At 50.8% G+C, this 12,753-nt stretch overlaps 4 protein-coding genes across 4 annotated transcripts; 3 read left to right on the top strand and 1 right to left on the bottom strand.

The window, feature by feature from the left end:
* Positions 1–35: 35 nt before the first annotated feature.
* On the top strand, positions 36–2,008 carry RhiXN_04023 (alpha-ketoacid dehydrogenase kinase; the record flags this gene model as incomplete). The annotated part of the gene is made up of 11 exons (XM_043323840.1): positions 36–209; positions 262–303; positions 362–479; positions 534–543; positions 618–698; positions 756–940; positions 1,008–1,183; positions 1,254–1,362; positions 1,478–1,726; positions 1,835–1,902; positions 1,979–2,008. 11 exons carry the CDS (start codon positions 36–38, stop codon positions 2,006–2,008), a joined length of 1,242 nt encoding a protein of 413 aa, XP_043176259.1.
* A 299-nt stretch (positions 2,009–2,307) lies between these two features.
* Positions 2,308–7,248, top strand: RhiXN_04022 (helix loop helix DNA-binding domain protein; the record flags this gene model as incomplete). The annotated part of the gene is made up of 10 exons (XM_043323839.1): positions 2,308–2,352; positions 2,401–2,614; positions 2,666–4,297; positions 4,347–4,900; positions 4,947–5,491; positions 5,543–5,595; positions 5,652–5,855; positions 5,913–6,625; positions 6,663–6,945; positions 7,022–7,248. The coding sequence occupies 10 exons, from the start codon at positions 2,308–2,310 to the stop codon at positions 7,246–7,248; spliced, it is 4,470 nt and encodes a 1,489-aa protein (XP_043176258.1).
* Positions 7,249–8,375: 1,127 nt separating this feature from the next.
* On the bottom strand, positions 8,376–10,238 carry RhiXN_04021 (mRNA surveillance protein pelota protein; the record flags this gene model as incomplete). Its single annotated transcript, XM_043323838.1, has 10 exons — positions 8,376–8,515; positions 8,663–8,769; positions 8,840–8,956; positions 9,021–9,076; positions 9,135–9,377; positions 9,426–9,532; positions 9,590–9,945; positions 9,994–10,022; positions 10,085–10,150; positions 10,200–10,238. The coding sequence occupies 10 exons, from the start codon at positions 10,236–10,238 to the stop codon at positions 8,376–8,378; spliced, it is 1,260 nt and encodes a 419-aa protein (XP_043176257.1).
* Positions 10,239–11,163: 925 nt separating this feature from the next.
* RhiXN_04020 (Septin) lies at positions 11,164–12,398 on the top strand (the record flags this gene model as incomplete). Its single annotated transcript, XM_043323837.1, has 6 exons — positions 11,164–11,284; positions 11,347–11,475; positions 11,536–11,617; positions 11,671–12,021; positions 12,072–12,218; positions 12,308–12,398. The coding sequence occupies 6 exons, from the start codon at positions 11,164–11,166 to the stop codon at positions 12,396–12,398; spliced, it is 921 nt and encodes a 306-aa protein (XP_043176256.1).
* Between the last annotated feature and the right edge of the window lie 355 nt (positions 12,399–12,753).

Raw genomic sequence — 12,753 nt, 5'->3', positions numbered from 1 at the left:
CGGTATGCGAATCATGCACTCAAAACCACCACCATATGCGTCCGACATATCGACCGTTTAGGTATACCGGGAAAACCTTCGATGGTGCGCGCGGATTCTCTACTGGCGGAGAACCGCTAGTCACTACTGGAGGGCTTCATTTCTACCGGAATAAACAAATGGAGGTGTATGCTGCCAAGCCAGCGCACAGGCTTTCATTAAGACAACTAGTGAGTGGCGTTTCATTGCTTTCTACACCCGATTCAACGTGACCCCCGGCAGCTTTTCTTCGGTCGGCAAATGGACCAGGGGCGAATACTCAAAGTACGTATAGTTTAATTATGGTGTCACCTACAGCACTCAGCTCTAACTCCCCTGTCAGAGCGCAAACTATGTGAGAACGGAGCTACCCGTGAGAATAGCGCATCGGATTAGAGACCTGCAAGCACTACCCTACGTGGTGGTGAAACAAGAATGGGTAGCGAAAGTTTACGAGGCAAGTGCCCGCTAAATGAGTCGCCTTCTGATCGATGACATTGAATCTTCAAATGTAGCTTTACTGGAGTGCGTTTGAAAAGTGCGAGTCTTCAATATTGCTGATGGGCCATCTTGTGTGACTGTTGCGATTGGCTAAAAAGGCTCCGGAAATATCCAGAAATTCATACGCAGAATGATAACCAAGAGTTTTGCAAGTTCTTGAGAGGAATTCTTGATGAGCAGTAAGCCTCATTTTATTTGCTTCTCCATTAACTCTGTCACATTGGAGCTTCGACCAGCGCTCCGGTTATTCCTTGGATATCGTTGGGCCTCTCGCTCTCTTCTCATCAAATGGTTCCAGAGCAATTAGACGCATTCATGCGTCGCATGCTTGTTTCTCGGATATCCCGCCGCGTGCTTGCAGAACACCATCTCGCACTTACCGAGGGACTTGCTCAGGGCGATATCCCCCCAGAGAGCCCAGGTTGGAATTATTCATACTGCTCTCGATGTGAAAGCGAGTGTGCTCCGGTGCATTTCTTTACTCCAAGAACGGCCTCAAGGCGCAGACGCCAACTTTGAGACTCTGAACGATTTACAACCCACAGACCCACCTTCCAAATCGGACTGGCGATGGCCAGAAGTGATCCTCGATGGCGACCTCGATACAAAATTTGCTTATATCAAAGAGCATTTCGAGTATATTGTGTTTGAATTGCTAAAAAATGTGCGTGTGACATGTATCACCCCATTCTAGTCCACAGGCACGCTGAGTCCATCCCACCGCCGCGTGGTAGGCCATGCGGCATACCGTTCTACGAAACGGAGGTCTGGGCGAGCCCGCGCCCATCCGCGCCACGATCGTGGCAGGTCCCGATATCATGAACGTGCGGATCTCCGACCAAGGTAAGGTGCGATCGTGTCGACCACATGCTCCCATCTGTCTTTTCTTCGCCACGGTCCGGCCCCTATCGATGATTTTCGGTTTAGCTTTTCTCTCACTGACGCGTGCTTGGAACAGGGGGAGGACTCCGATCGAGCAGTAGCCAAACAGCCCACGACATGTTCTCGTTCTCGCACGTGCGGAACGCAACGAGATTACATGACGAGAGGTTAGGGGCTCTGCGTCATCTCAGTTCGAGTGGACGAGGGCTAAGAGCGACGGTCGACGAACAAATCGCAAGATGGAATGAAAGCGCCAACAATCGACCGCTCGTCGGAAGAATGGGACTCGGATTGCCATTGAGCAATATCTATGCGACGTACTTCGGTCAGTTTATCCAATTGTCCAATCTGTGTTTGTGCCCTTGGTTCCCACATATATACTCCCGTGCGCCGCCCTATCAAAGACGTGACACTGACACGCATAGGTCCCTAGGGGGATCGCTGGATCTCGTGAGTATGGATGGGTGGGGTACAGACGTGTATCTTATGCTACCACGTCTCGTGAGTCCATCGTGCGCTTCGTATTCCGGACCGATTAAATCCAACTGATAATCTGTCTTCCAATCTTCGTGTCAAGGGCACAAATCTGGAAGGTCTAGAGGTCTAACCATGGAGGCGGTAGATGGGGGTAACGATAATAGATGCGCATTTCACAATTTGTTACACAGTGCAGTGGCAATATTGGAGCGGCGGATGATAGGGAAGAATTAAAGAGATGAAGCCGTACGGTTCAATCTATCCATATATGCGATGTAGTTGCTTTTTGGCTATTTGAAATAACATGTATGAAATTGTAACATGACACGTGACCGTGTGCTTAGCGTGTTTCGCTTCTCATCTGTGCTGTGCTGGATCTTGGTTCTCGCATTAGATATTTAAATCTGTAGTTGATTTTTCGTGACGGTGATGTCGGACAAGAAAGCAAGGACACGGAGGAAAACCGAGGGCAAGGTCAGTGTTGGCATTGTGCTCAGCCTGTGCTCATCTTTATTCCCTCAGACTAAGACGACTGCAGCTAATACACTCTTTGCACACTTTGGGAAACGAGCTCCAACCAACACAGAGATCGAGCGCGAGCTATTTATTGATTCTACCGAGAAATCATTATCAAAGCCAGCGTATAATGCTCGTGTCGTAGCGTCCAGAACACCGTCTTTTCCGGAACCAAGTATCATCTCATCCACAGGGAAGCGTAGGAGAGTCGAGTCGGACAGTAAGCATGGTATTTGAACATTGTGAATTGTGCTCATTTGGTCATTTAAAGGCCCACCTGGAACTCCTGTACGTCTACGGTCTCGTAGCCCGCTGGCTGTTCCATCTAGTAGTCCGCCACAGCAGCCCATCGAACGATCTAGTAGCCCCATTGTTTTGTCCAGCAGTCCGCCCCCTCGACCTATCAGCCTACCTCCTCAGCCTAGCAGTCCAGTTGTTATCCCCGCTATTAGCTCTCCAACACTCCAGCCGCGTAGCCCAGTGATAATAGTCGATGACGAAAGTCCCTTGTCCAGCCCTCCAAGTCCTCCCCCAACTCTCGAAGACGAAAAGGCGTCAGACAGTGACGGCCTTGGGCTCACTGCTCATCCGTTTTTCGCTAAAGCAAGAGCTAAAGGCAAGGGCAAACAAAAACCCGCCCCGCGTCATGAGAAAGGCAAACAAAAACCCAAAAGGCCGGCGGGAAGTCAGGAGTCTCCCATTGAGATTGGAGACGAGGGGTCGAACGAGACGAGTTCGGCGGTTCATGCGTTTTTCAAACCTCGTAAATCGATCAAGATTTCTGAATCTCAAGAACCCAAGGCCAAATTTACAGGAGGGGTGATCCCTCCGTGGCCGACATATGATTCGATCCATGTAGGGCACACGACATGGCCCATTGCCGAGCTGCCTGCGTGTCCCATTCCGAGGCGCCGGCGAGCGGAACATTCCACGACGTCGATTTCAGAGGAGGCGACACGAGCGTGGGCTGAAATGTATCGGAGGTCTCAGGTGGATGACGACATACTCGACCTTTCAACGAGTAGAATAGATGCATGGGCTGCTTTGCGACATCCTAGAAACGATGGCGACGAAATTCCGGAGGAGCATGCGAAAAATCCAGCAATTGCACGATTTGACGACCCCTCAAGAGCATTTGGACAGCCAGTAAAGTCAGACGAAATCCTTGGGAATCAACCTGAAGTTGAGCTCATCAAGGAGTGGATGAGCAAGCTCGCCGTGAAACGAAAAGAAGACGAAGAGCGGGAGGTTCGTGAGACTATCGAGGCACAGAAGCAAAAGGACGATGAGGAGCAGAAGGAACGAGAGCAAAAGAATGATCAGGAGCAGGGGGGACAAGATGAGAAGGGGCACGAAGATGAACAAGAACAGCAACAGCAACAACAGGAGGCAAAGAAGAAACGAAAGAAGAAGGTTAGGAGAGAGAAGCCGGTGGTAATCGTGAGAGATAGGATTGTGAGGAACGTTAAAAAGCCTAGTCGGCGAGTCAAGGAAAACCAGAACGAATACGACCCTGAAATGATCAACGACTTTATCGACGATGCGGATGAAGACCAAGTCTACTATGAGGATAAAGATATAGGCAATACCTTGGTCGTTTGTGGCGGAGTTGGAGCTGGGAAAAGTGCTGCTGTTCATGCGTGTGCGCAAGAACTCGGATGGACAGTACTCGAGATCTATCCGGGGATCGGCAAGAGGGGAATCGGGGCCAATGGTCTGGCAGGTTGGGTTGGAGACGCAAAAATGAATCACACGGTCGACAAAGTTGACAAGGATAATATTGCCCAATCGGTTATTTTGCTTGACCAGGTTGACATGTGGTTTGAGCAAGACTCCCAGTTTTGGACCGCTGTCCAAAACTTAGTTAATGGATCATTGCGAGGAGTCATAATGACCACAAATGGTCGGTTATCCTGTTTAAACGAGTTCATCATTCTGACCGAATGGTGTAGACATCTATGCGTTTGAGGACCAGTTTCCAGTCCATAGGTACCCAGAACTTGACCAAGTGGACCCTGATTTGGCGAGTTCGTACTTGTATGCGCAAGCACGGGCTGCACTGCTTCATCAGGCTGGTGGAATAGAGACAGATGCGGATGTACCCCACAGGTTACCGTCGCGCCAGGCGTTTCGGGAACTGTTCAATAAGACTGCCTTGGCTCCTAGGTTGCCTAGCTTTATGCTTCAGGACATCCCAATGCACCCTCACCCATCCCAAATGGATAAGCTAAAGGCTCTGGGGCGCGCGTTGGAAGAGACCAAATTCTGGGTGGTCCACGGTCGTAATTGCCAGGAACGGGAGGAGCGAGAGCCAGTGGATGTACGGGAAGCATGGGACGCGTGCGGGTATGATGTTGTAGAGAACCTGGGCGATTGGAGCCAATCCAAGGTAGTGAAACACCCAGGTAACGTAGAAGCGGTCGAAGCAATGCGGCTGGAAAGATTTTCAGACACACTTTCGTGGGTCGACGCACACCTGGAACGTCGCTGGGGACGGCAACTCGAAGTGAGTGGGTTATATGCACATTTAGGTTTAGACTAAAGACTGCCAGGCCGCTGAAGTAGATCGGTATCAACCAGGGCCGGATGACCAGGCGTATCATAAGCAAGTCGAATTGTGCAAGCCATTCAAACTCGAGTCGGTTGGAATCGCCGAGCACTGCGTTGACGCGAATATTGCGTTCGCCGTATTATGTTTGGCCCGACGTCGGTTAGAGCGTAGCGGAGTAGGTGGCGGTGCACGACAAAATCTGAAAGTTGTGGCCCACTTTGACGCACGGAAGCTCGAAGAAACCCGGTCGGAATACCAAGATGGTCTACTGACGTTTTTGGAAACATACATTTTGTCTGAAGCAACGGATCAGTTGCCTCACGCACCAGTTGTACTGGATGTGCTGCCTGTGGTGCGTCGGATGGTTGCAATAGACGACGAGTTTGAAAAAGAAGCGGAAAAGGGACCGGTTCGGGTGGAACGGGGAGGACGTCCACGCAGGGCGGCAGCTCAGTCGCAGAAGTACGTTCGGTACCTGACGTTGCATGAAGTGGGCAAACAGGCCAAGGCGCTAGCAATGGTGAAAGAAACCGAGTACAAACTCATGTAATATAACCCTGGTTGTTTGTCAGCGGATTCTGAAGTAGGGGGCAACAGATTGCCGAGAAGCGGGGTTATTGGAATTGCATGCGGCGGGCACGTGGGCGGGGGTGATTGTATGGTATTTAGCTTGAAATATGGCGATCGTGTCTGCGTTCCCCCCCAGTGATGGCCTCTGACGAGCGCGGGTCCGTGACCCCCGCCCGCACCCCGACACCGGGCAATGACAAGCCACGCCTAACATCTCTCGAGTATCTCCAGCTGACTCAACGATCTGGCCGAGGCTCAATTACCGATCCATCGCTACATGTGTCACATCCACCCGCGAGTCCGAAACGTCCACCGAGTCCGCTACGGATGAGATCTCCAGGTGCGACAAGTGTACACCGGTCGATAGTACAGCGAGTGAACCAGCTTACGCTAGTAGGTAGCAAGCGCCGAGAGCGCGAGGAAGACGAGGCCGCTGATTCTCCAGGCCCGGGACCACGCCTGCCCCAGGCGCACGACTTCAACTACACCATGCGCCGCCATTCGATAGCCGCTGTCCCCCGTATGCGACACCCACGTGATCTGTCCCCGCTCACAAGGTCTCCTGAGCACACGATGCCGTTCCTCCCGCCGCCAGCTGTAACTGGCCAGAAACGCAAGCTTACCGAGCGTCCGTTCCCCACTCCAATGGAGCCCTCGGACCCCCGTTTCCCCGGTGCAATGGCTCCGCCCCCAGGCATCGACCAAGGCCCGCTGCTCAAACGCAGGGGCTCTGCATTCGATCCCCGGGTACCTAACATCTACGAGCGACGAGACTCGATAGGCGCTGCCCCGTGGCTTGCAGATCGGCGTGATTCCACCGCATCTCTCTATTCAAACACTTCAATCGCATCGAGTGTTGGATATACTACTGCCAATTCGTCTACCTATTCCCCCGATACTCAGCTCCATAACGGCAATAAACCCGGTCAGGTCTATGCGTGGCCTGAGCAAATACTGGCCCGAGCCAGGAGCTCCCTCAGCGCTCCTTCCCTTCGTTCTCCGAGACTCATGCAAACGGGACGGCCCAGAACTTTGTTGGGAACGGCAACGATCGTGTATCAATGCAGCCTGTCGCTGTACCGTCGCTTCCTACCACCAATGGAGAACGCCGTGCGTCGGACTCGAGTGGATCCGACGCTCCGTCTAGGAGAAGATCGCAGGGCACCACGCCCGAGGCCGCATCGCAGGCCACCGTTCCGCCCTCCGAAACCAATGCCAGCGGGACAAACAGCAATGCCGGCCCAGGCGAGACTCAGTATCCGGCACGGCCAAGGAAACCCCTTATTCCCGTTCCCCTGAACTTCGGGTATCACATAAACTCGCAGAGCGTAAACGACGCAAGGAAATGAAGGACTTGTTCGACGAGCTACGGGATCATTTACCAGCTGACCGGGGCATGAAGGCCAGTAAATGGGAAATCCTTAGCAAAGGTAAGTAACTCAGCCCTTTGTCTTGCATCCATGCCTGACCCATGTTTCAGCTGTCGATTATATTGGTCAATTAAAGCAGTCATACGCCGAAGTAAGCCAGGACTTGATATGGTTCGACACGAGCTCGAGGCCATCCGTCCAGGTTCAATTACTGGCCACCACCCTGTAGCCCCTCACCATCCCCATCCTCACCCCGGGTACGCCATCCCGTACGGTGCGTATCCCGTATCCAACCACTACTCCGTTCAGCCTGGTGCAGGTTTGCCACCACCTCCCACTGGCCCCCAACCTCCACCTGCATAGATTATTGGCCTAGCTTGACGCCTGGACGCAACTGTGGCACACTCTAGCCTGTGCGCCCGTTGCCCTCCAGGCCGGTCTTTCTTGGTGCTATGACGAAATTCGTACATTCTAGGCCTTTTATGACGACTTCCCATGATGTGATATGGCTACAAAAGTTTCTTGGTAACTGGGACACACCTGATCCAGTCTATGCTCCTTTGATACCCTCCTACTCCTTCGACCTCTCTACTCCTTATCTATTTCATCCGCACACCCGATTCTTTCCTTCGCTTCCGCTCTCGTTGTCCATTTTTATTCTGCGGTTTGGGAGTTTTGCTTTTTGTGCAGCTGTATCATTTCCTATCCTGTTTCTATTGGTATTCGCGCCGGCTTGGGCTTGGGTTTTATCGTTCCTAGTATTCTATATATTCACTTGCGACCAGGTTAACATTGGTTGCACAAGCAGGTTTGTTTATCGACGTAATAAATCTATCCTTGACAGTGAGATCAGTCTGTCTCTATCACCACGCGAGAGAGCCCATCCCGGCCCTCTTTCCCCGCTTCGTCCGTGACAGCAGACTGACGCGGGCAGTTATCGGCTACAAAACCCACACGTGAGATTTTCGTGTCCGACACGCGACAACGCCATGCTTCGGACTCTTGAAACGGAAGCATCCGCATCTGAGCCATTCCTGTTTTTTGATTGATTAAGCTGCGATCATCAAGCCGGACCCTCGGAGCTTGTTCGAGGCTAGCTCGCGTTCCTCTTTCTTCGGAAGCTTTTGCGCTTTTCTCGCGTGGGCAGACTTTTTAGGGGTGGAGCGGGCGTTCCGCCGGCTTTGGGTGGAGTTGTTCTATGGTGGACTCTACAGGCGCCTTGGGAGGCTGTGTCGTGGATTAGGCTGCCCCTCCTGGCCCGTGAATTTGGTGGTTGGGAGTCTCAACACCATCCGAGGTTTTCGCGATTGTACAGCCCGTTGTCGACCTGGACGAGATTGATATGAATTTTCATTTCGCGAGCAGCGTAAATCACATTTATCGCTACTCGCTTGTGAGCTGGCCAATTTAAACATGACGACAGTAGCCAGAATTCGATAAATGCGTGCAACCATTATGAGTTTAATAGATCTGTAATGCATATTCTTCTGTTATCCCTGGCCGACACCTTCAGCCTCTTCGCGCGCCCGAGCTTCTTCCTCGTCTTTAGCAGCTTGCTCTTCGGCTTCAACCATCTCAACATCAAGTGGGAAATTCAGGATTGCTGCAACTCCCGTTAATTGGTTCAGTTCTGTCAAGAGCATGTGGCCAGGCCACGTTAGTAAAACGTTAGACTAGGGGCAAAGAAAGTATGATCAAATTTGACTGGGTTATGTCACGCGAAGGGGGGGGGGGCAGAGTTCCACTCGTGGGGTGGAAGAAAGATAGAACCACGTACGTTGTCCGGTTTCGTGCATGCTCGAGAAGATGAGCACTTCACCACGTTTTTCGCGAACCGACTCGACAAGCGCTACATATTTTTTGCGCTCATTCACATCGCCTGACCTAATTCCCCACGCATACAACATCAATCAGTTGCCAAATAATAAACCAAGCCAGGGGGAAACAGCCAGACCTAAAGAGTTCATCTGAAATGAGCAATGTGCCGATCGCTCCTCGGTCTGCGGCCAATGCTACGTGGTCCGGGCCATACCACGCGCGCGCCTCATCGCTCCCTAGCATCTTGAAGAATCTGTACATCATCACGCGACCAATCGGTTAATATGCACTTGAATCATCCTATCAGCTCGCTTAACTTGTCCAACATGATCCCTTCTCGTGCAAATTTTGTTTCTTTTAGTTGTACGTTAATCTGCCTTGGGGTTCTAGCGCCTGGGCTTGCATCTTTCGGGCGATCCGGAAGGACTCACCTCAGGGCTCTTGAGTACATCGACCAAGCTGTGCACATGCGGGCTCGTAACATGAATTCGGACAAATTTGTGCCGGGATTGGAGGATCGTCTTGTTGGAAGTACGCGTAGCTTCCTGAAAAATGTAGTCATACACGGAGTCTTTTGTGAATCCCGGACTGGCGATGACGATAACGCGGAGCGACTCGACTGGAATATGGCGAAGGAATCCCGCATAGAGTGCTTCGTAAAACTTGGCTAGGCCCTAAAGGCGTGTGGGTATTTGAACTTTCGAATGTATGGGGGACATTACTTTTTCATGCAGGGTAGACGAACCCATTCGTTTTCGAGGGACTGGTACTTCTATACGTTGCCGGATGACCGTCATGTGTTCCGAGAGTAGACATATTGCCGCAGTCCCTGTATGTGATTTAGTCTTGAAGAATGAATGCCTAACTTTGAGTAGCATAAACTTACCTTCGCCACAGACAATCGCTCCGACTTCCGCACCTCTCCCCGGCACGATAGCTTCTTCCACTCGCTGCAAAGCAATACTATCCCAGTGCTCTTTTATAATCTTTACGTTTCTGTGAGCCTCAAGGTCGAGTGTGTGGAATGCGCCCATCTTGACGTGCCTGTTCTCTTCGGAGACGCGGCCAGAGATAGATAAGGTCGCTGTGGGGATGGCTGGTCCGTTGGAGGGTTGTGCCGCATCGGCTCCCGCCGCCGATGAGCTAGAGGATGAAAATTCGACTTTCGTTACTCGTAGTGTAAGGTGAAGGTGGACTCGTTCTGAAGAGGTTGAACCGGTGTTCGTCACAGATTGAACTCGTCTATGCGTAGGTTAATGGATGAGATGCGGTCAATTAGATTGAATGTACCTGACTGCCGCAGCACGAACATCATCTCCCTATTATCCATTGAGAATATATTCCGTTAATCCTGGATTGGATTATACGATTAAACACTCACTTCTTGAATTAGGTTATAGATGTGCCACATATCTTCGTCATCTTGCGGGACCAGAGTCACATAACCCTAAGCTAGGATTAAATTTGATGCACACTTGTCCGGAATTAGAACTCACGCTTCCGTCTTTTTCTATCCTCCTTCCGACAAGTTGCATCGTAAATACAAGAGAACGGCTGAGTTGGTGATGGATAAGTGAACATTTGGGCAGATCACCCGTGACATCATGAACGCTAATTGGAAATCTAAGCAGCAAATTAGACAGACAAGGTTTGTCTGAAGCAGATTGTGTCTATGTATGGTGAGTATCGCAGTGCTCAGACTGTTAGAATTTCTGAATTTATCTGTTTAAAATTAGGCGAGTTTCTCGCCTTGGTTCTGAAATAATCGAGTACTTGGATCTTAAGCTTCAGCCTCGAATGGTAGCGAGCTACTAGTTTCTCCGATCACAGGGAGCGCATACAGAACGAAAGCGCGAGCATGTACATAATGATGGCACTGAAATACTGTATCCAACCGTTCAAGGCGCTTGCACAACATGGTTGCACGTTGAAACCACGAGCTATAATGCCACTATACATGCGCACGATAGCCCTTGAACCCACCCACCCCCAGGCACAGATGGAATTTGAACCAGCTTAAAGGTACACGGACATTTCGATAATGGGTCACACGCGAATGTCAATGCGTAGGAGCGGACATCGAGACAATTTATACTCGAATCAACTTTCAGCATTTGTAGTCAGAAGGGTTGGGTCCCTTGGCCGGAGGCCAAGGCCGCAGAGTTGGACTGAGCATGATACTAAATCGTGCTCGTTTTACGAAGAGGATACGGTTGTTGTGATAAACCAAAGAGGCAGCAGGCCTATGCATGAAGGAACGGATGAGCCCCCTCCACTTGCTGACACACATACACAAACTGTGTCTTCAACTCGGAACCCGCGGATGAGGAAGCGCCGAAAGACGTCCACGACATCGAACCTAGGTCGCCAACCTCGTTTGTTTGCGACCCACCTCCAACTATCCCCCCTTCCCTAGTGGACCACCCAATACACCCGAACCCGGACGACAAACAGGAAAAAATGGCTGCTGCTGCGGTTGAGGAAATTCGCGCTTCGTCCTATGTCGGTTTCGACTCTATCACGCGCCAGATCGAGCACAAGCTTTTGAAGCGTGGATTCCAGTTCAATGTCATGGTAGTCGGTGTGTATACTTGGTATATTTACTATAAACAGTGCTGACCAACCATGGCTCGATTTTTTTAGGCCAGACTGGACTAGGAAAGAGCACCTTGATCAACACTATTTTCGCGTCGCACTTGATCGACTCCAAGGGCCGCTTTGACCACGACGAGCCCGTGCGTCAGACAACTGAGATTCAGACGGTGTCTCATGGTAGGCACTGCCTCATCACCGGTCCATATCAGGCATCCTAACAACCAGCTCCGTAAACAGTCATTGCCGAGAATGGCGTTAAACTCAAGTTGAACATCGTTGACACTCCCGGGTATGGAGACCAGATCAACAATGAAAGCTGGTACGTCTTGACGAGCAGCCTAATTGAGCCCGCGTAACTTACTTTCCTTACAGCTGGGACCCAATTATCAAGTACATCAAGGACCAACACAGCGCGTACCTTCGCAAGGAACTTACCGCCATGCGTGACCGCCACATTCAAGACACGCGCATCCACTGCTGCTTGTTCTTCCTTAACCCTACTGGCCATCAACTTCGCCCTATTGATATCATTGTTATGAAAAAACTCAGCGAAGTCGTCAACGTTGTACCGGTTATTGCCAAAGCGGATTCGCTTACGTTGGAGGAGCGCGATGCATTCAAGGTTAGGATTAAGGAGGACCTCCAGTACCATAGCATCCGCCTCTACCCAATCGACCACGAAGACAACGACGAAGAGGAGACTCTCTCAACGAGCGTATCCGAGTGAGTCGAATAAGATGACGAAAACAGGCCGTTACTCATTTCAAACAGAGCATCATTCCATTTGCCGTTGTTGGATCTGAACGCAATGTGATTATCGAGGGCAAGCCCGTTCGCGGCCGCAAGAACCGATGGGGCGTCATCAATGTTGAGGACGAGCGACACTGCGAGTTTGTTTACCTGCGGAACTTCTTGCTTCGGTAAGGCCTTGATTCAACTGCTACAGGAGCTAGTAAACTCACTCCGACCCCCTATAGTACCCACCTTCAGGACTTGATCGAGACTACAGCCCAGATCCATTACGAAGCTTCCGGTCCAAGCAACTATTGGCACTCAAGGATGCTTCCAGCCGCCCTGCTGCCGCTACTCCGGCTGCTTGAACATCCCATTTCGATCCCATACCCTTTTCTTCGTCTGCGTTCTTTTCTGGTCCTTCTCACAGGAGTAATAGGAATATTTTCCAATCTGTCGTTCTTTTTAGTCTTGCGCTGTTATCCTATGATTTGAGTTTGCATATATCCGTATTGTGCCGCTTTCAATCGAGTCCTCGTTCGATCACAAAGTTGAATGGCGAATAACGTATTATGTATAGCAAGTTAAACAACCTAGCAGAGAGTAAACAGTAACGAACGGACAGGTGGTTCACAGCGAAAACAATAATAAACGACTGGAGATACAGGCTACCGAACGAAGTGAAAAACATACAAACAATTCACAAAACCAGAGAGAAACCGA

Source organism: Rhizoctonia solani, chromosome 1, assembly GCF_016906535.1.
Source record: "Rhizoctonia solani chromosome 1, complete sequence".
NCBI lineage: Eukaryota > Fungi > Basidiomycota > Agaricomycetes > Cantharellales > Ceratobasidiaceae > Rhizoctonia > Rhizoctonia solani.
Note: the sequence above shows the minus strand (reverse complement) of the source record. Positions and strands in the feature narration are given on the sequence as shown.